The sequence below is a fragment of the Danio rerio genome, chromosome 20 (genome assembly GCF_052040795.2).
Source record: "Danio rerio strain M-AB ecotype USA chromosome 20, GRCz13ab, whole genome shotgun sequence".
Lineage (NCBI taxonomy): Eukaryota > Metazoa > Chordata > Actinopteri > Cypriniformes > Danionidae > Danio > Danio rerio.
Window position 1 is genome coordinate 44,090,308 of NC_141040.1, and position 22,450 is coordinate 44,112,757.

General features: G+C 35.4%; 1 protein-coding gene across 4 annotated transcripts in view; it reads right to left on the reverse strand.

The window, feature by feature from the left end:
- nkain2 (sodium/potassium transporting ATPase interacting 2) overlaps positions 1-22,450 on the reverse strand; it is a 432,978-nt gene that overhangs the window by 19,744 nt on the left and 390,784 nt on the right. For all 4 annotated transcript variants that reach the window (XM_087296306.1, XM_087296307.1, XM_087296309.1 and 1 more), the window contains 1 exon segment: positions 502-562. In XM_087296306.1, coding sequence (XP_087152432.1) covers positions 502-562 — 61 coding nt within the window.

The following is a 22,450-nucleotide window of genomic DNA, read 5'->3' on the forward strand; positions in this document are numbered from 1 at the left end:
TTCTCGAGTGTCCCTTTATGCAATGTATGCGTTAAGTGCTTGTGACTGTATTACGATTCACTTATGTGCATGTTTTTAGACTGTTTAAGGAAACCGGAGGACCCAGAGAAAACCCACGCAAACACGGGGAGAACATGCAAACTCCACGCAGGGAGTGCCGACTGGCTCAGTTAGAACTTGAACCTGTGGCCTTCTTGCTGCGGGGCAGCAGTGCTATCCACTGAGCCACCGTGTTGCCAGATTGGTTTCCCAAAAACGAAGATAAGGAATAAAGTTTAGGCAGGATATTTATAGAAGTTTTAGAAGGATTTGATAGGCTAGCTAATGATTAGCGATAAGGATCAACTGTAGTTGGTGGTCTACTCGAAATAAGTTTGTTTTCTGACCTTAAAACTGAGGTATATAGCGAACAGTAACTTCTAATTACTGTGTAACATAACACTACTCCACTCCTGTATGTACACACAAATATTTCTGAAGTAATTGTGAAGTTTTACTTACAGCTGTCCTCCTCTTCTGAAATGAGCTTCACAACATAACAGGCATAGATGAACCCAGCAAGCTGCAAAGAGAACAGAAAACAGTCAAATAAACCAAAGTAAAATAATCAGCTGTACTAAACAATTTGCCTCAAGGTTATGTGCACTGCACCAAAAGTATGATACGATCCTGGATAAACATCTGTGTTGATCCAGTAGCATCATTTTTGTTGGAAAATGTAATCCATACCCCTAAACCCAATCATAACTGTAAATTATTCCTAAAACCAAAAGGAACAATAGATGGATAACAATCATGTAGAAATGCAAAAACCTAACCGTAAGCCTAAACTTAACATAAACTGTAAACGCATCCCTTAATTTTGATTGGCTGATTTGAATGTTGTTTCAGGATTAACATAAACGTTAATCCAGGAACATGTCATACTTGGTGAAATCAGGTTGGCGAAAACAAACACATCTCATAATTATTCCTAGTACTCATTTTGGATTGTTCTCACAGACTGTGCCACCTTTACTTGAACCAGAAGTTTCCATCGGACCAAAAAAAAAAGAAATGAAATTAGGAAAAAAAAAACACTGCAAAAACTGCCTTTCTTACTTGTAAGTTTTTATCTTGTTTCTAGTACAAATATCTAAAGATTTCTAAATCAAGAAGCATTTTCTAGACAAGTACAAATATACTGTTTTGTTTTCAAAAATAATGTCAAAATTAAGTGAACTGTTCCTTAAAATATATCAAAATGATCTTCCAATGGGCTTTGGAATATAAACATATTTTTAAACATTCTGGATAAATAATCTAACTAAGGATCTGAGAATCTTTGTAGCAAACTTATGCGTGTGTTGCTTCACAACCATTCATTTACTTTCATTTGTTTCTATTAATTTATTCCTCATTTAATTATTCCATGTAACCATATGATCATTAGTCATTTATATAATTAAAATTTTATTAATTATTACTTAATGATTTGATTATTATTTGTCGTTTGATTATGTTTTGTATTTTGTTATTACTATTTTCCAATAATTAATTCTAAGTTGTTATAATCGTATGGCTGTGTGGATTCAAGCAACGCTTGTTTTAATGAGAATGTCTCAATTTCAAGGTCTGTATTGTCACTGGGCAATGTTGTGAGGCAGTAATTTTCCAGTGTTGCTTGTGGTATAATAACAATTGTTGGATTTATTGTGGTCAGATGAAGATTATTCAGTAAAGTTCTTCTTTATCATCATTGCTTCGTCTCCCGCTTCTGCTCCTCTTTGGCATTCTTAGTGAACTCCTACAATTGAAGTCAGAATAATTCAAGCCGAAATAAAACAAATAAGTCTTTCTCCAGAAGAAAAATGTTATCAGACATACTGTGAAAATTTTGTGGCTCTGTTATACATCATTTGGCAAATAATAATAATAAAAATAAATAAATTAACAAAAAAATTCAGAGGAGGTTTATTAATTCTGATTTCAACTGTATATTGATAGGAGATTGTTAATTCAGTTGATTCAGTTGCTGGTTTGGGTGTTGGGCGGCTCCACTGGCGTATTGTTTGGGTAACCAGAGAAACAGACATTTACTGACAGGATCTGGCAACCAGGGCTAGTTCTTATTTATCTGGCATGGAGAGTGCTCTAACATGGAGAACAATTTCCAATTAATTTAAGGAAAATACTTAATTTTGACATATTATTTCTGAAAACAAAACATTTTTAAATTGCTATGAAAATGATTCTTGATGTAAGCATTTTTTGAAATTGGGAATAAAGACAGGACTTTTGCAGTGTTTCACCCAAGAAACTCTTAAAAAACATCAACAAGAAAAAAAAATCAAACTTTCAGACTATTAAATGTGGTCATTAAATCAGAATAAGCAAACACACCATCATGGACAAATATAGTAAGGATGCTATATCTCTTCATAATATTAAAACCTGAGAACTGTTATTGAACTCCACACGAGACAAGACCATGATAATGGCCAGGCACTAAAACAATAAACTTTCTAATGTGAGAAGAAGATCAGCTTGGAAACCAGTTGATCAGGTTGTCTCAATCATGCATCCTGAGCCCAACTCTAAGCCCTGGACTTTACCTTCTCCACCAGAGCAGCTCTACACAGAATGTCCAAGTTTTTAATATGGTGTATCTTGTGGCTTTATATTCATGTTTGGTGTCATTTCAAATGTCTCTGTGTGGTTGATGAAGTGGTCTCAATTTCACTGTAATATATTACAATCCCCTTATATCAGTTTATTTGGGTTTTGAATTTGATAAGATCTTTGCCAGACGCTCCACTCCAGAGAAAATGGTCTTCACTTCAACTCATGACCAGGCAAAGGTCTTTGCGAAGCTTTTATTGTCTTGAATTTATGGTGATTTGAGTATTTAAGAGAACGGTGCAGAAGTATCTGTGTGATTCTGTAACCAGGATATCCTGTTGCTGTGTGTTAAGACGTATATGCTGCAATGTACTTCAACATGGTCAGGTATTAATCTCTAACTCTTAATTGATGTTGTACATTTCTGAATTGGTGTATTTTGTTCAATTAGGTGAACTGAAATGGAAAGTCTTTGCCTGAACAATAAGTGTAAAATTCTTGTTTAATATCTCCCGAAATCTTTGTAAGTAGTAAATTGTTTAGGCTGATGTATGACCAGGATTTGTTCATACAGTCAGGCTTAATGGATGGAGCCCAGGCACAGCATTGGAGAACTGTTGATTTCTGACAATCACTGACTTAGTATGTTATAATCTACTGGCTAAAACAAACATTCTTTATGAATGAACAAGCATGGTGTGGATTAAAATGGTGTGGATTAAAATGTTACTTAAAAGAAATTAGTTTATCCTCTACCTAAAAACCAGGCCAGCATACTGACTCTAAGCGACTTCAGGTAAATAATAAACCATTAACTGAAAATAAGGGGATTTTTGGGTTAAATGATTTAAATTAGACCAAATCACAACCTATAAGGTAATCAGCTTAAATTAGATTAATCTTAATTTGAATTATTGTAACTTAGATTAAATTCTGAGTTGGAAACCAATTAAAATTAACTTTGACAAATAAAAATATTTCTTTTCACATGTGCTAAAAAGGCGCACATGCATTTAACCTTTACCCATGCTGTTAGTTCCATCATAGGACTAATAAATACACTATAAAGGATTCTTTCAGTTAATTTTTCAGTTAAAAAAAACATGTTCATAAACTTAATTAATAATAAAATAGTGAATGTCTCAAGTAATAACAGATAGAGGGAGGTTGGCTTATTTTCAATGAGGGAACAGGTGTTATGGTGTTATTTCCATCAAACCGAGCCACAGAAAAGGCCTCTTTAGATCAACAAGGACAGAGAAATGCTGAGAAAAAGCATAGATATGGAGCCCTGTCCTCTCCAAAACACAGCACTTTTGAATCATACAAGCACACAAACCCACAAAGCTCTACTGAATCAATCATCAACATCCGTGTTTAATGAAAAAGATGGGTTTGGGACTTCAGCTGTGATTAAGAGGTATAAATGTGAAATAATGATAAAAAGATGGTTTGAGAATACAGAGTACTGTAAACACATTTAATGGACAAACAAAAGACTTGGATGTGTTGGAGCAGCTCAGGGAGCACAGCTGCTCTTTTTATAGACCCTCTTCATCAGTGCGCATGCTGCTGTGTGTTACACTGGTGATTTTATCAAACTGGACTGATTGGACGTCTCTGATCAAATCAAGAGGAATGATGGAGTGGGACACCTTCAAGTCCCTTCATCTGTGCAGCAAAAAACAAGACCTTTAGGATTCAGGAAACAGTGCAAAATTAAATCTGGATTACATAATAAGACCTTTTATCAAGTAAGGTGACCTGTTTGCTTATAAAAGTCTATTTGAAAGCTCTCCATTACCGCATTAGGAAGAATAAGTGGTGTGATGAGGGTGTAAACACATTTTAGATTTGAAATGATGCTTTTATTCTTATTATTTGCTGTAGTTTGAAGCTGTGTTTTAGCCTGCTGTGTAAAGTATGCTTGTTTGTATGCAATAATGTGATTGCAACTATCCTAAACCAAACTAAACTAAACCAAACTAAACTAAATTAAACTAAACCAAATTAAACCAAACCAAATCAAAATACACTGAAAAAAATTATTCATTAAATTTACAAACTTTTTTAAGGTAAGTGATTGTAAACAATTTATATGAGCTGAATTAAAAAACTAGATAAATGAAGTTTAGTAATGCTGAACAATTTGTTTGTTTAAATTCAGCTTACAAGTATATAAATTGTAAGCAAAAATTTTAAATGAACCATTTTTTTTAGCGTAGACCTAAATTGTATCATACTGACCCCAAAACCAATTTTCAATACTTTGTATGACTGTACTCATTAACCTATTTATGTAATTTAAATGAATGAATGAATGAATGAACTTTGAATGAACAAAAAAAATGCTTGCAAATCAATGAAAACATTAGATATGAGACACCTTGACAGTTAAAGTTCCCCTAAAACATAAATGAAAGTTTATATATACCATACAGCACCATTTATCTTGCTGTGTGTGTATTGGTTTGTACACACACACACACACACACACACACACACACACACACACACACACACACACACACACATATATATATATATATATATGTATGTATGTATGTGTGTGTGTGTATGTATATACACACACACACACACACACACACACACACACACACACACACACACACACACACACATATATATACAATGCAACTTTAAAATACAGTAACATACTGCATAACTGCCCTAGAGTAAAATACAGGTCACATTACAGTTAAATACTGTGTAATTTATTATTATCAGTGTAAAGTACTTCAACAACCTCTAAAAAAAAAAGACCACCCAGACAGTTTGTAATTAAAAGGTCGAGCTCCATTTGCTCCTCCGTGAGATACAAAGTGGTGTCCCTCCAGGGAATGCAGCCCATGCTTAGAAGAGCGCGTATGTATCTTCATATCTTATCATTTGAGCAGTTCCTTTAACTAAACGCATGGAACAAACAGTCCAATGCTGCATTCCCACTCCAATCCTGGTGGATAATCAGGAAATGGGAGGAAAAGCAGATTTAGAATTCTGAGAATACCTCAAGGTCTCGCTCTCATTTACAGCGAATAATGTCCTGCTCCTTCCTCTTTCTTCCCAGCGGCGGTGGAGAGCATGAGGCTGCGCTCACACACACATAAAACCACATCCAGACGGAGACATTTACATAATACACCACACACAAATGTGAAGGACGAGGCCCTGTGTGGTGGTGTCACCTCGGCTCAGCACATATATTGAGCCAGACAGTTTTCTGGTCTGCAGTTTCTTGGATACAGGAGCTGGCGTGGATGAGGAGACAATGGAGGCGGCGAGCAGCGAGCGTCTGTGTGTTTGTGTGTGGAAAAGGGGTGGATTAAAGTTCAACACACACAATACATGCTGCTCTTTTGATTACCTGATGCTATCATCTGTCTGCCCATTGTGTTCGCACAAGATGTAAACCAAATTAGCAGGCTGTGAATACAGTCATGCTCGAACCAGGGAAAAATAAAAAAGAGGTGGAAAGAAAATTTTAAGTTTGAATGGAATTGAAGCAAAATGGTTAAACATCCAGACAAATTATATAAAAAAGTTATAAAAATTATAATAATTGTATTTTTTCCCCAGAACAAAATATATGTTGTATTTATGTTGTAAACAAGACAGCTAAAATAATATATGCTTTTTAGTTGATGATTGTGTGTGTGTGGATATATATATATATATATATATATATATATATATATATATATATATATATATATATATATATATATATATATATACATATATATATATACATATATATATATATACATATATATATATATATACATATATATATATATATACATATATATATATATACATATATATATATACATATATATATATATACATATATATACATATATATATATATATATACATATATATATATATATATATATATACATATATATATATACATATATATATATATATACATATATATATATATATACATATATATATATATACATATATATACATATATATATATACATATATATATATATATATACACATATATATATATATATATATATATATATATATATATATATATATATATATAAATATATATATATATATATATATATATATATATATATATATATATATATATATATATATATATATATATATATATATATATATATTAGGTACACCTGTTCAACTGCTCGTTAATGCAAATTTTTAATCAGCCAATCACATGCCAGCAACTCAACCTTGAAGCGGATGGGCTACAGCAGCAGAAGACTACATCGGGTGCCACTCCAGTCAGCTAAGAACAGGATACTGAGTCTACATTTTGCACAGGCTTGCCAACATTGGAAATTAGGAGATTGGAAAAATGTGGCCTGGTCTGATGAGCCTCGATTTCTGCAGCAACATTCGGATGGTAGGGTCAGAATTTGGTGTCAACGACATGAAAGCATGGCTCCATCCTGCCTTCTATCAACGTATTCAGGCTGGTGGTGCTGGTGTGATGGTGTGGGGGATATTTTCTTGGCACACTTTGAGCCCATTACTACCAATTGGGCATCGTGTTAACACCACAGCCTATCTAAGTGTTGTTGCTGACCATGTTCATCCCTTTATGACTACAGTGTACCCATCTTCAGATGGCTACAGCAGGATAACGTGCCATGTCATAAGGTGCGAATCATCTCAGACTGGTTTCTTGAACATGACAATTTGAGTTCACTGTAATCAAATGGCCTCCACAGTCACCAGAACTCAATCCAATAGAGCACCTTTGGGATGAGGTGGAACAGGAGATTCGCATCATGGATGTGCAACCGACAAATCTGCAGCAATTGCGTGATGCTATCATGTCAATATGGACCAAAATCTTTGAGAAATATTTCCAGCACCTTGTTGAGGATTAAGGCAGTTCTGAAGGCAAAAGGTGTACCTAATAAAGTGGCCAGTGTATATATTTACAGACACACACAAGCAGAAACACCATTTATAAGGAATTAAATTATATATAAAGACAAACTGAACAAATAAATATGATGAAATGTTAGCATTTTGATCAAATGCATATTTGTGTTTATTATTATGTATAACTGCCAAAATGTATTCATTTGTTCATTTATTTTCTTTTCGGCTTAGTCCCTTTATTAAACAGGGGTTGCCACAGTGGAATGAACCGCAAACTCATCCAGCATATGTTTTATGCAGCGGATGCCCTTCTAGCTGCAACCCATCACTGGGAAACACCCAAACACTCTCATTCACACACATACACTACAGGCAATTCAGCTTACCCAATTCAACTAGTGCATGTCTTTGGACTTGTGGGGGAAACCAGAGCACCCAGAGGAAACCCGGTAAGAACATGCAATCTCCACACAGAAATGTCCAGCCAAGGCTGAACCAGCAACCTTTTTGCTGTGAGGTGACAACGCTACCCTCTGCACCACCTCCTTTATTCATCAGAAGGTCAGCATTATTAATCAACATTAAAAATGAATACATTTTATCTTCAACTCTTCTACTAATAACAGTCAGTGGTCACTTAAAGGAATTTAAAGCCACTTCATTGTGGCATACAGTATTCCCATCAAGTGTATTCCATATATACAGAAAACTGGCATACTGCAGAAAAGAGTAATAGTGAATAAAAACAACACACACAATAAGACCGGTATGATAGAGTTCCTCTGAACAGCTCTTACTGACTGACACACTCTGAGTCAGTCACAGACATGTTGTTGTATTGTGTTCCCTCTTCCTCTGCCATGTCATTCCCAATAGACGAGACTATATTTAGATTCTATACATGTGAATAATACATGCTGGGTTTCTAAGGAGGTGCTAAATAATTGAAGATGCGTCTGCGAGCGAGGATTGATCTCGATGCAAGTATCTTAAAGCTGATCCTCACGTACAAACTCGCTCATTCTTCATCGCCTGCAGTTTCCTTTAATGAGTTTTAATGTTTAATATGTTTATCTTCAAAGCACGGAGATACCCCATTCACTTCACAATGAAAGAAAAAGCTTGCTTAGCGGGTTAAAAACGCAAATGTTATTAAAGCTACATCCGGTACAAAGACTTCAACAGAGAAACGCTACATGTCTTACATGACACATTGAATAGAAAACATGTTACAAACAGTTATTGACTATATAAATGCCTCAGAATAAACTCAGAACTTTAATCAAAGCATTCATTCATTCAGTTTCCTTTGGCTTAGTTCCTTTATTAATCAGGGGTCGCCACAGCGGAATGAACCACCAACTTATCCAGCATATGTTTTACGCAGCGGATGCCCTTCCGGCCACAACCCAGCACACTGAGAAACACCCATACACTCTTGCATTCACACACATACACTATGACCAATTGAACGAACCACATGTCTTTGATCTGTGGGGGAAACCAGAACACCTGGAGGAAACCCATGTGATCACGGGGACAACATGCCAACTGACCCAGCTCGGGCTCGAACCAAAGACATTCTTGCTGTGAGGCAACAGTGCTTCCGTCTGAGCCACTGTGTCGCCCTATTTATAAAAGCAATAGATCAATATATGTAAACATGCAGTATTACTTGAGGTGAAGTTTATTTATAAACAAATTTCGAGAGGATCACGTGCTTATGATTGTTCACAGCTGTTCCAACTTTAGCTAATTACTAATTATCCTATCAGACGATCCTTAACTCACTATAAATAACCAGACTTTTCTCATCTCAATATCTTCGTCTTAAAGAAACCCCCCCACCCAACCCTACTTTCCCTCCATTCAAACGGGCGTCACGGTGGCCAGCGATTAGCGCTTTTGCCTCACAGCAAGAACGCCCCTGGTTTAATTCCTTTCCAAACCAGACGGCATTTCTGTGCGGAGTTTGCTCGTTCTCCCCGTGGTCGTGTGGGAAAAACAAGCACTCTAAACAATTAATCAAAATACTTTAGCACTGACACTTAGCTACAACAAGCAAGACGGGGAGTCATCGAGATCTACCTGAGCTCAAACTCCCCTCTCGCCTTGCAACGGGAGGGAGCCCATGGCTCGAGGATCTTATAAGCTCAGGGCTCTCTCCCGGGACAGCACGCCAAACTAGCTTTATTATCAATCATCAGCTAAGTGTGAACTCTTGAAATACTACATAAACGAATAATTAGTATAATATACAGCGTCATAAATATAGCATAATAAAATAAATAATATATCGACTATAAAAACAGCTCTTAATAAACTCATGGAGCATTTATCAAAGTAATACATTAAAATATAAAAATCTGCAGTAGAATTTAAAAAGATAACAAATAATTAGCATAAAAATATAGCAAACAGAGCAAAATCAAATAATTATTATATTGACTATATAAACGCCTCCAAATAAACTCTTAGAGCATTTAGCAAAGCATACATCAAAATATATAAACGTGCAGGATTATTTGATATAATGTAAAATGATTAATTAGCTTAATAAATATAGCATATAGCAAAATAGAACATAGCATAATAAATTGTTGATATATTGACCTTATAAACATCTGCAAATAAACTTAAAGAGCGTTTATTAAAGCAGTTTATCAAAATATATAAATGTGCTGTTTTAGGTGAATACTGTATAAATGAATGATTCACATAATAAACATAGCATATAGAATATAGCATAATAAAACATAGCATAATAAATGATTAATATATCGACTACATAAACATCTCCGAATAAACTCAACGACGATTTATCAAAGCAAATCATCAAACTATATAAACAGTGCAGTACAATGTAAAAACAGTATATAAACAAATAATTAGCATAATAAATAAGCAAACATAGCAAAATAAAATAATTAATATATTGACTATATAAACGTCTGCGAATAAACTTAGAGCATTTATCAAAGCAGTTTATCAAAATACTCTATAATTTAATAATTAGAATAATAAAAATAGCATACAGAATATAGAATAATAAAACATAGCATAATCAAATTATTAATATGTTGTATATAAACGCCTCTGAATGAACTCACAGAGCATTTATCAACACACCAAAATATATAAATCTGCAGTATAATTTAAAATTAGTATATAAACGAATATTTAGCATAATAAATATAGCAAACAGAGCAAAATAAAATAATTATTATATTAACTATATAAATGCCTTCGAATAAACTTAACAATACATCAAAATATATAAACGTGCAGTATTACTTAAAATACCGAATAAACAAATGAATTGCATAACATAGCATAATAAAATTATTACTATATTGACTATATAAACGTCCCAAATAAACTCATAGAACATTTATCAAAGCGATTCGTTATAATATATAAGTTTGCAGAATTAATTGAAATATTGTAAACAAAAAGTTAGCATAATAAACATAGCAAATGGCATAGTAAAACATAACATAATAAAACAATTAACATATTGACTATATAAACGACGAAAGCATGTATTTATCATAGCATAAAATTTATAAACACGCAGTATTATTTAAAAATAGTACATAAACAAATAATTAGCATAAAAAACAAACATAGCAAAATTAAATAAATATTATACATACACTATATACACACCTCGGAATAAACTCATAGAGCATTTATTAATACTTCAAATTATATATACGTGCAGTATTACTTAAAATACTATATACACTTATAAGCATAATATACATAGAATAATAAATTAATTAATATATTGACTATATAAACGTCTCCAAATAAACTCACAGAACATTTATCGAAGCTACGCATCAAAATATATAAACGTGTAGTATTAACTGAAATACTGTATGAACAAATAATTAGCATAATAATCATAACATATTGAACATTATAAACACAGCATGATAAAATAATAAATGTACTGACTTTATAACACCTCCAAATAAACTCATAGAGCATTTATCAAAGCAATAGGCTACATCAAAATACATAAACGTGCAGTATTATTTGAATTAGGATGTACAAGTGAATTGTGACTCGACAGGAAATGCTTGATTCCTGCACAAGTTCACTGTTTTATCAGCCTTGTGCAACCACTCAAGTTTGACATTTTTTAGATAGTTTTACTATCCTACCATTAAGACATTGAAGTAGTGCCCCTGGGAGGTATCTATAATATTAAAAAACATGCAGTGCCCTTCAACGAATCAGTTTTACTATTATTCATTTTCTGCAATTTTACGAAGAGGTTATTCTTCTCAATTTTGAGTGTTCACAGCCATTTTTCATTCTTCTCTGACCCTGAGAAATAACAGGTCTGTTTTTGCTGACATGCTCTAAGAAAACCAAATGTAAAAAAACAAGAAAACCAAGAGAACTACATACCATACTATATCATACCATACCATACCATACCAACTAGCTTACCATACTATACCATACCATACCATACCATACCATACCATACTATACTATAAGATATCATACCATACCAACTAGCTTACCATACCATACCATACCATACCATACCATACCATAAGATACCATACCATACCATAACAATACCATACCATAACATAACATACCATACCATACCATAAGATACCATATCATACCATACCATACCATAAGATACCATACCATACTATACCAACTAGCTTACCATACCATACCATACCATACCATACCATACCATACCATACCATACCATACCATACTATACCATAAGATATCATACCATACCAACTAGCTTACCATACCATACCATACCATACCATAAGATACCATACCATACCATAACATTACCATACCATAACATACCATACCATACCATACCATACCATAACATACCATATCATACCATACCATACCATAAGATACCATACCATACTATACCAACTAGCTTACCATACCATACCATACCATACCATACCAACTAGCTTACCATACCATACCATATCATACCATACCATAAGATATCATACCATACCATACCACCATACCATACCAACTAGCTTACCATACCATACCATAAGATACAATACCATACCATAACATTACAATACCATACCATACCATAACATACCATACCATACCATAAGATACCATACCATACTATACCAACTAGCTTACCATACCATACCATACCATACCATACCATACCATACTATACCATAAGATATCATACCATACCAACTAGCTTACCATACCATACCATACCATACCATACCATACCATAAGATACCATACCATACCATAACAATACCATACCATAACATAACATACCATACCATACCATAAGATACCATATCATACCATACCATACCATAAGATACCATACCATACTATACCAACTAGCTTACCATACCATACCATACCATACCATACTATACCATAAGATATCATACCATACCAACTAGCTTACCATACCATACCATACCATACCATACCATAAGATACCATACCATACCATAACATTACCATACCATACCATAACATACCATACCATACCATACCATACCATACCATAAGATACCATATCATACCATACCATACCATAAGATACCATACCATACTATACCAACTAGCTTACCATACCATACCATACCATACCAACTAGCTTACCATACCATACCATATCATACCATACCATACCATAAGATATCATACCATACCATCATACCATACCAACTAGCTTACCATACCATACCATAAGATACCATACCATACCATAACATTACAATACCATACCATACCATAACATACCATACCATACCATAAGATACCATACCATACTATACCGTACCGTACCATACCATACAATTAGATACCATACCATACCAACTAGATTACCATACCATACCATACCATACCATACCATACCATACCATACCATACCATACCATTCCATACCATACCATACCATACCATACCATACCATATTATTCCATACCATACCATACCATACCATACCATACCATACCATACCATACCATACCATACCATAACAACTAGCCTACCATACCATACCCTACCATACCAACCAGCTACCATACCACACCATACCATACCATACCATACCATACTATACCATACCATACCATACCATACCATACCATACCATACCATACCATACCATACCATACCATACCATACCAATGCCCCCAAAAAGTTTTATATGATCTACAAACTATGGTTCTTGTGTCTTCCTTCACTTTCACCAAGATTTGCACACTCTTACATAACCTACTTTTACGTTTTCTGTGCAGAATCACCTGGCCTAATCAATTTTATATGTTGACACAGCATCAGTCAACCCATTTCTGTGCCAATGTTGACGGGTGCTTCAAACTGCGCCTCTGCACTTGGCGGCTTGGACTAATTCACATGTCCTTGACTTCCTCCTCGGGCATTGGGCTTCTCTCCAGGTGGGCTGCTCACTCCTGGCTTTTATAGACTGCGCTAGTGAGCTACTTAACATGCCAACAACCACCCATTTCCTGACCCACCAAACATCTTCTGCAATCTTCCGAGTGCAAACACTTATTCAGGGGTGGTCGACATGTTTTTTTTTTTTTATTACTGCACTCTCAACACAAATCAAGGGTGAATGGTTTATACACTCTTTATGAAATGATTTAAATAGTCAACTGGTTAGAGCGCTCGTGTTCTTGTAAAACGCAGACAGCTGACAAGAAAGAATGTGGATTATATTGGCGCTGGGGTCGTTTATAGGGCGAGAGGAGAAGTGATGTGTTTTTTATGACTCATCGTAGTGAAGTCAAATAGTTGTTTTTTTCAGTAAAACAGCCCTGTTTTCAAATGGATTGAGTGTTGCTTGGCTCAAAGCAAGACATAACCTCACAAACAGGGATAATGCCTTTGATTGCTTCCTAGCTCAAGGGCACAGATGCGAAAACATCTGACTTTTTAGGAGTAAGACTACTGTACATAAAAGCTCAATCCAAAAAGATATGGAACAATAGTTTATCTAGTTAGTAAGCTTGTAAAGACCAAACATATATTAACCACTGCTATTCAAACTCACACTCTTACTGTGCGTTCACAACGAAAGCGGTGAGAGCATCCAAGGTCGCTCTGGCCACCCCTGGCGACAACGTTTTCTGCCTTCAGCGAGAGTGTCAAAATTTGTTACATTAATCTCATATTTAAAGGGGCCATTGCAGCATATCAGTTACATTCCTGCATAAAACATACTTTGTAGCGTGAAAATGTTGCGTACTTCTTATCAAATTCATTTAACAATGGAAGATCAAGTTGCGTGTGGTGTGGCTTTACTCCACTTAATTATCCAATGTGTCCATATGTCTGAAATATCCTGAAGCAGCAATACTGTTTTGCACTGTCGCATTACATTCCCGCTTTTTTAAAGATAAATATATATAACATTAATGCACATCAGTAACTCGCCAGTAACTTATTTAACACATGTTCTGTTAAGAAAACTCGGCGACCGCAATAATCAAACCCTTGGGAACAACTGTGATCGGAACCAAAGTTCACAGGTCTGTGTTCTCTGGCGTCCTCTCAAGCGGTGGTCTTCTTTATTCTGATTGCTTGCTGCCGAACCACGTCATAGCTCATTACCATAAAGTTGACTTGATTTTAACTCTCCTCGACGCCCACACTGGCGAAGACACCGCGCTGCTTCTCGCCGCCGGCTATCATTGCAAATAATTGACTTCCAGCTACTCACCGCCTTCGGTGTAAATGCACGGTTAGAAAAAGGTACAGAAGCCATTGGGGCATCACCTTTATTTACTACTAAAATGTTCTTATTAGTACAACATAGGCTCATTCTGAAAATATAGTAGTATTTATGTTTCTGGAGATTGGTAATTATGTAGCATGTATGGCTGCATTCTATTTTTAAAACGAATGCTTTGGGGTGGTATGATGTCGTTCCATTACCAGCTGAATGCTTACCTCAGTATGGATGGCTTTCTCGCTGTTCCCAGTTTGTCCAGTTAGCTAGCCATGTATGTTGGTGGACTTGAGATGCAGAGAAGTTGACCACAACAATGGGGTTCGAGTCAGGTGAAGAACGGTTCCAGAAAGTAAAGTTAATGACCGCGAGAATGTAGTAAAACGTGATAAAAATCAGCTGAGGGCTTTTCTTTTCATGGGTTGCTTTTTAAAATTGTCGGTTGGGTTTAGGGAAGTGGGTGGGCTGGTCAATCTGTGCTTTTTAAAACAGTTATGGTTAAGTTTAGGTAAGGAGGAGGGTGGGTCAGTCGATCGTTCAGTCTATCAAACAGTCAGTCAGTCACTCTCCATTTTACAGTGAGAGAGCACTTCACTTCTGTTAATCTGAACAGTCACATCATCGATAACATAAGCGTGTTCAGGCTCGGAAGGCAAACAAATTTAATGTGAGTGCAGACCGAGGGGTAGAGTGGATGGGGGGACATGTCCAATTCACATGGATTTTAAGGGGACATATTAAACCACCCTAACAACCATCTCTAACACACGGAATAGTGTAGTAACCATCCAAAGCTCCCCAAGAAAAACCCTAAGAAACACCTAAAATGCAGCCAGCATCCACTTGGTTTTTCAAAAATAACCACCCAAACCTAACTAACAATTATTTATGTAACAAACAACCAAGCAGATTCTAACAACCATTTAAAACTCACTACCTTAACCCTAGAAACACTGAAAACCACATAGATTCCAACAGCATTCATCCTTACTAAAACCTTCGAGACAGATAGTATTAGGCTTGTTGATAAAAAAAAAACAACATGTTGATTCTAGAAATTATCAATAGTTAATTTTCAACCCATTTCAAATTTGCATTTTCTGTCAAAAATTGAGGTATCTACTCTTATTGCATGATAATCAAGTCTTTTAACTTTTATTTCTATAGTGTCAGATTCTGTCCAAGCATGGTAAAGCTATACAGGGATGAACAGGGAATATTAATATTAAATCAGGTATGCAGTTTCATCATAGTGGCAAAGTGATGAAACTGTTCTACAGGCACATTCGGCTTTACAGAATGCTAGTTTTGTAGTAGTTCAATAAGGAATCAGTTCAGTTCAATAGGAATGTCAGTGGTGAAGGATGTGATGCACTGTAGAGCAGCTTTAAGCTAAGCATTCATTCATTCATTTTCCTTCAGCTAAGTCCCTTTATTCATCAGTGGTCGCCACAGCAGAATGAACTGCCAACTTATTCAATAGAGTCTGACAGCAGATTTGCACTTGCACTCTCAGACTTGCAATCTCAGGCAACCACGCTTCCTCTGCAAGTGACATCATTTACAATCGACAACTGTGCCAGCTTGCATGAAAGTCCTTTAGTAATTTAACTAAAGGGTGTTCCTGACGGGGAAAAAGCCCTGAGGTAAGTGATTTCATTAGGAGCTTTGCAACAAACTTCTAATCTGTCATCCTTTTTTCTAAGCATTTCACTGTAGTTTCTGGCAACATATGGCGACGGGCACCGCAGTTGCTATAGTTATGTAAACAGATTGTAACGAACCACAAATGCTTGCCTTAAAACAGCTCTGCAGTACACATCATCTGTGCTGTTTTCTTTTCGTCAAGCGAGTTGAGACGTTCCCTTATCGAGTCGATCTTGACATTGTGTTTGGAGGACCTATAAAACTGGGCTGAGATCATGTAGAGACTTTTGAAGCTGCAGTGAAACTGCGATATGGATGCACTCCTGCGCAGACACGCATTTATTAGTAATTGTAACGGGGAGCCTGACACGGAGGGATCCATTTGCAGCATTTAATAGACACAGTTCAACAATCATACAATACGCACTAAAGTGCGAACTCGCATCAACAGTATGCAATAAGGGTCGAAGGGCTGGTGGCTGACAGACACAGAGTGATATAACAGGCATGGATCAGTGGCAGGCGGCGTGGTTCAGAGTCCAGATATCAGGCGTGGGTCGAGGGCAGGCAGCGTGGTTCAGAGTCTAGATACAAGCAAGGTTCGGGGCAGGCAGAAGGCAACTCAGTCAGTCAGAAACAGTCCGGGGTAATACACAGGGGATCAGGCAAGAGACTAACGCTCAGAGATGTTAGCCGTGGCAGAACAAGACTTTGCGCTGAACTGGTGTTTGAGCGTGGCTTATAACAGGGAGCGTGGGTCGTTAATGGGATTGCTTTCAGGTGTGTGCGCTATCAGTATAAGTGGATGATGTAATGCTAAAATTCCGGAGATGGTGGCCTCTGCTGGCCAGCGAGGGGAATGACTGGGACCGAGTCGGTGACAGTAATAATATACGCATATATTATATTATTTATTAAATGGTTTTATTAAATTATTTATGTGTCTTTTATCTAAAACATTTTTATTTGGGTGAGGTACCTTAAATGTTTTAAGAGAAAATTATTAATTAATTAATTATTAAATTCCTTAAGTTGATCTTTTTTTTTTTTTTTTTTTTTTTGCAACCCATTTTTTACTTCACAAGATTTGTTTGCTTATCCCATTTGCTTGTTTAAGGGATAAACTCTCTTTATTTTGCCATATTATTTCTGAAAACATAACATTTTTGCTTATATATAAAATGCTTCTTGATTTAAGAATTTTTAGATTTTTGCACAAGAAAGAATACACAAACTCTAAGTAAGACAAGCATTTTTTGCTGTGCGTGTGTTTTAATAGGGTCTTTGGCTGCAGGCTGCAGCAGTAACAGACATGCCAGTTTTGACCTTCTTACTGTACCAGCTCCAGAACACAAAGAGCCAAAGGAATAACAGAATTAAACACCCAAAGCCTCATTTACAATTCAGATCCTCTAAAATAAATGTCACACTATTTCCAATAGGCGACACAAACACTGATCTTTTGTTAAAACATTACAAATGATTTAGTCCTTGTGTTTCTAGAGAGTCACTTTGACCTATATGGAATATCCCTCTCTTTAGTCCTCGGAAGAAACCAATTTGAGCGCTGACCTCCTTGAGCCTCGTCCACCTGGCTTTTAATCTGAATTAGACACAGTACATTAGTGTGGCTAAGGCCACGCTGTAGCTCGGAGCTAGCAAAAAGGAAGGCTTGTTAGCAATGCTAAATGAACCTTTTTAGCTTTTAAATCACAGTTAAGAACTCTCTTCATTCACTGCTCTGAGTTTCAGTTTCTAAAGTGTCGTTTTGTTACAAAAGGAATGCAAAGAGGGATTTGAGGAGGTTAAGACAATGAAGATAAATATGATTTGATAAACTGATGGTCCACAGTATATGAAAAGTAAATGTTATGGAGATACATCAGCTCAATGGGGTCAAAGTGTAATTTGACCTATTCCATGGTCTGTTGAAATTCTTGATTCTGATTGGCTGAAGTGTGTGCATTATTTTCATTAAAATGCACAGGTAGTTTCAGTCAGTTTTGATCGCAGTTTGAAATAAACACGCTTCCCCCAAACATTTTTAGATACCATATAGCAACTCGCATGTGCTGCACAGGAAACCAATGAGAACTTTTAATGGCGGACAGCAAATCCACACAATTAGCAAAATAATAATCAATTATGCCACAAAATCAAGTTTTAAGAGTTTTTCCAAGCAATAATATAGTTATTTTAAAGTAAAAATCATCAGTCTATGTAATAGGAAAGTGTGTCTTTAAAAATTTCTGAAGCTCCAGGCAGTCAGCGGTAGCTCTGCCAACAGCTCCCCACAGAGCGAAGCTTTATATCGGCCAGACCATCTCAGGGCCTGCCGCTGAATCTTATCTCTTGCATCTCTGTTGTTAAAATGTGATATATAATTAATCTTTGGTGCATCTAACGGTCAATCTTTGGACTTTTGAACCTATTATATGTTCTCAGGTGTTTTTTTTTTTGGCAGATCACAAAGATAAGTTTAATAATAAATTTATGACCATAAATAATGTAATATTACACTGATCCTGTGTGTTTGGCTGATTGCTTTTGTTTTAAAGAAGAAAAATAAAGCAGAAAGTTCTCTTACATGTCCTGATCTGTTTTTTGTTTTCTTTTGCAAAGTATTCCTACATATTTAACAGTAGAGATTTCTGATATAGGCTTTGGCTGCTTTATCTTTAAAATGCATCTTAAGTGCACTTGAACTGGTGCTTCATAAGTTCATAACTTTGCTCCACTGCGCGTTGTGTGGTCCTTCACCTCCACATCGTGCATTAAAATTCTTTAATGCGCAGCAAGCCGATGATTATACCGTACATATTAAAATGAATGATCAATATGGGTTTTTATATGGTACTTCATGGTGCATTTGAGAAAACTTTAAAATAATATTATAGAAAAGAAGATAAAGAAAATAAGAATATATAATATAATGAAAACTACAAATTACAGTAAAAAGCCTACTTCTTTTTTTATTGAATTTATAATGAAATATCAGAAAATATCGTTCTGATAATGACATTTATTCACTTTATTAAATACCAATTTAATATTCATCATCATAAAAGTCTTCATTTTAATAAGCATTTTGCCTGATTATAAAATAATTATTTAAATGTTCATTTATTTATAAAAATAAATACCTATTTAATGAATTATTTCATAATTCAATGTTATTTACTATAAATAACAAAAGTAAACAAATTATGATTTATTTAATAAACAAATAAATATTTAACACATTAGTATTTCAATTTCAATTAAAAATAATTCTTTATATTTCATAATTGAAACAAATTCATTTTATTATTTTATAAGAAAACATTACTTTATTAACAAATTGATTTTGATATCAAATAAATAACTAAATATATACATAAAAACTAGGAATGCACTGAATATTTGGCCACCAAAAAAAGTCCAAAAGTGCAATTTCAGTTTTTGGCCGAAAAATCATCATCAAGATCAAAGAAACAACATGGCTGAAACAGTATGATGAAACCACTCAACAGCTAGATGTTATCTGTCTGAAGTCCCCATCCGCAGAAGTTATAACCCATTGTTGCAATGTGCTAAATAAATATTTTCATAATTTGTAATTGATTTATTTATTGATTTATTCTTTCAAGGTGAATGCGTACCCTGTCTCTAGGGGTCAAACAACAAAAAATAAGAATCTTGCTGTGACTTTGGAGTCAGATCTAAGTCTCAGTAGTCATAATAAAGCAGTAAGTAAATCAGAATACTATCACCTCAAAAACATTGCAAGAATTAGATGCTTTGTTCCCAGTGAAGACTTAAGAGAAACTTGTTCATGCTTTTATCAGCAGCAGGGTGGATTACTTTATTGGACTCCTCATCGGCCTTCCCAAAAAAGACAGTGAGACAGTTGCAGCTCATCCAGAAAGCTGCGGCCACGATTCTGACCAGAACCAAAAAATCAGAGCACATCACACCTGTCCTCAGGTCTTTACACTGGTTTCCAACTACATTCAGAATAGATTTGAAAGTATCATTACTTGTCCATAAATCACTAAATGGCCTAGAACCTCAATACATTACAGATGTGCTGACTGAATACAAACCTAACTGATCCTTCAGGTCTCTAGGATCAAATAAATACAATAGTTCAGTCAAAGTGAATCGGCCTTCAGCTACTGCACCCCTGCTGCTGGGATCAGCTTACAGCAACAATCAGATGTGCTCCAACTTTAGGCTCATTCGAATCAAGACTGAAAACACACGTGGTTATCTGTGCCTTTACTGAATGAGCACTGTGCTAAGCCCTACAGATCACACTATTATGTCTTTCTTTTCTTTTTCATTCTTTTAACACATTTTAATCTGTTTTTAATCATTTTTATTCTTTGTTTTTATTTTCTTATACTTGTTCTTGTACTTTTATTTCTAATTACGTTAAGCACACATTGTGTGTGAAATATGATTTACAAATAAACTTGCTACCACATGATATTTCATTTAATACATATTTATGAATAGTTAAACAATTCCATAATAAACAAACAATTACAAATGCTAAAGAAATAACAGATTATAGCAACCATAGGCTTTCTTAGAACGGTTAAAAACAAAAAAAATGTCTATGTGCGACAGTTCTTTTAATCCTGGCATTCACTGGGAAATGAGCATCTGAAACCCCATTCAGCAACACCAAAGACGAGAAAACAGTTGACTGCCCCTTCTTCCACATGTTTTAGTCATTTCTCTTCATAGATAACAGACTTCACTCTACATCTATAGCTGCCAATGCTTTTCTGAAGGGCAACAATCCGTGAGTCTGCTCAACACGCCAAGAGTTTTTCGCTTTGTTGACAATTGGCAGAATTTGCTGGTGTTCATGAAGAAGGAACACAAAAAAGAGAGTAAAGCTGACACTTTCATCACAGGCGCTTTGATTTCCAAACAACACATCACACCCAATTTTCCACTTTCACAACTGAGCAGGCATTTAGCCAGAGGGATGAGCTTCTCCATGACAGAGCAGCAGTCGACGCTCTTCAGAAAAAAACACACACAACACAGACCTGCACAGACCACAGAAGACAGATCATAACCAGACCTGCTGCGGCATGAGAAGAGCGAATGAAGAAATCACACCTCCGAGTCCCAGATCTACCCTCCAAAGCAAACAGTGGAGGTAAGAAAATCCAAGCCTTACTGCTGAATGGATACTGACCCTTTTCAGAAGACTGTTATGATGCATTTAAATGGTCATCGGCATCTTAAATCCATCTTTTTATTATTAACATTAAAAAAACATAAGTACATTTATATGTAATTAAGTATGTATTATATCATCAAGTTTTACAAACTAATTTCGAGAGGAACATGTGATATGGTTGATCGTGGCTGGTCTCTCATCTGTAATCAGCAATAATATAATCAGATTTATCCAAACCTACAACAAATAGACCGATTTAACCCTACAGCCTTATCTTAATTTTGAAAGAACCCCCCTTCCACCCCATCTCCTCCTTTTCCTCTCTTTACCAGTGAGATTTGATCTCAGACCACCCT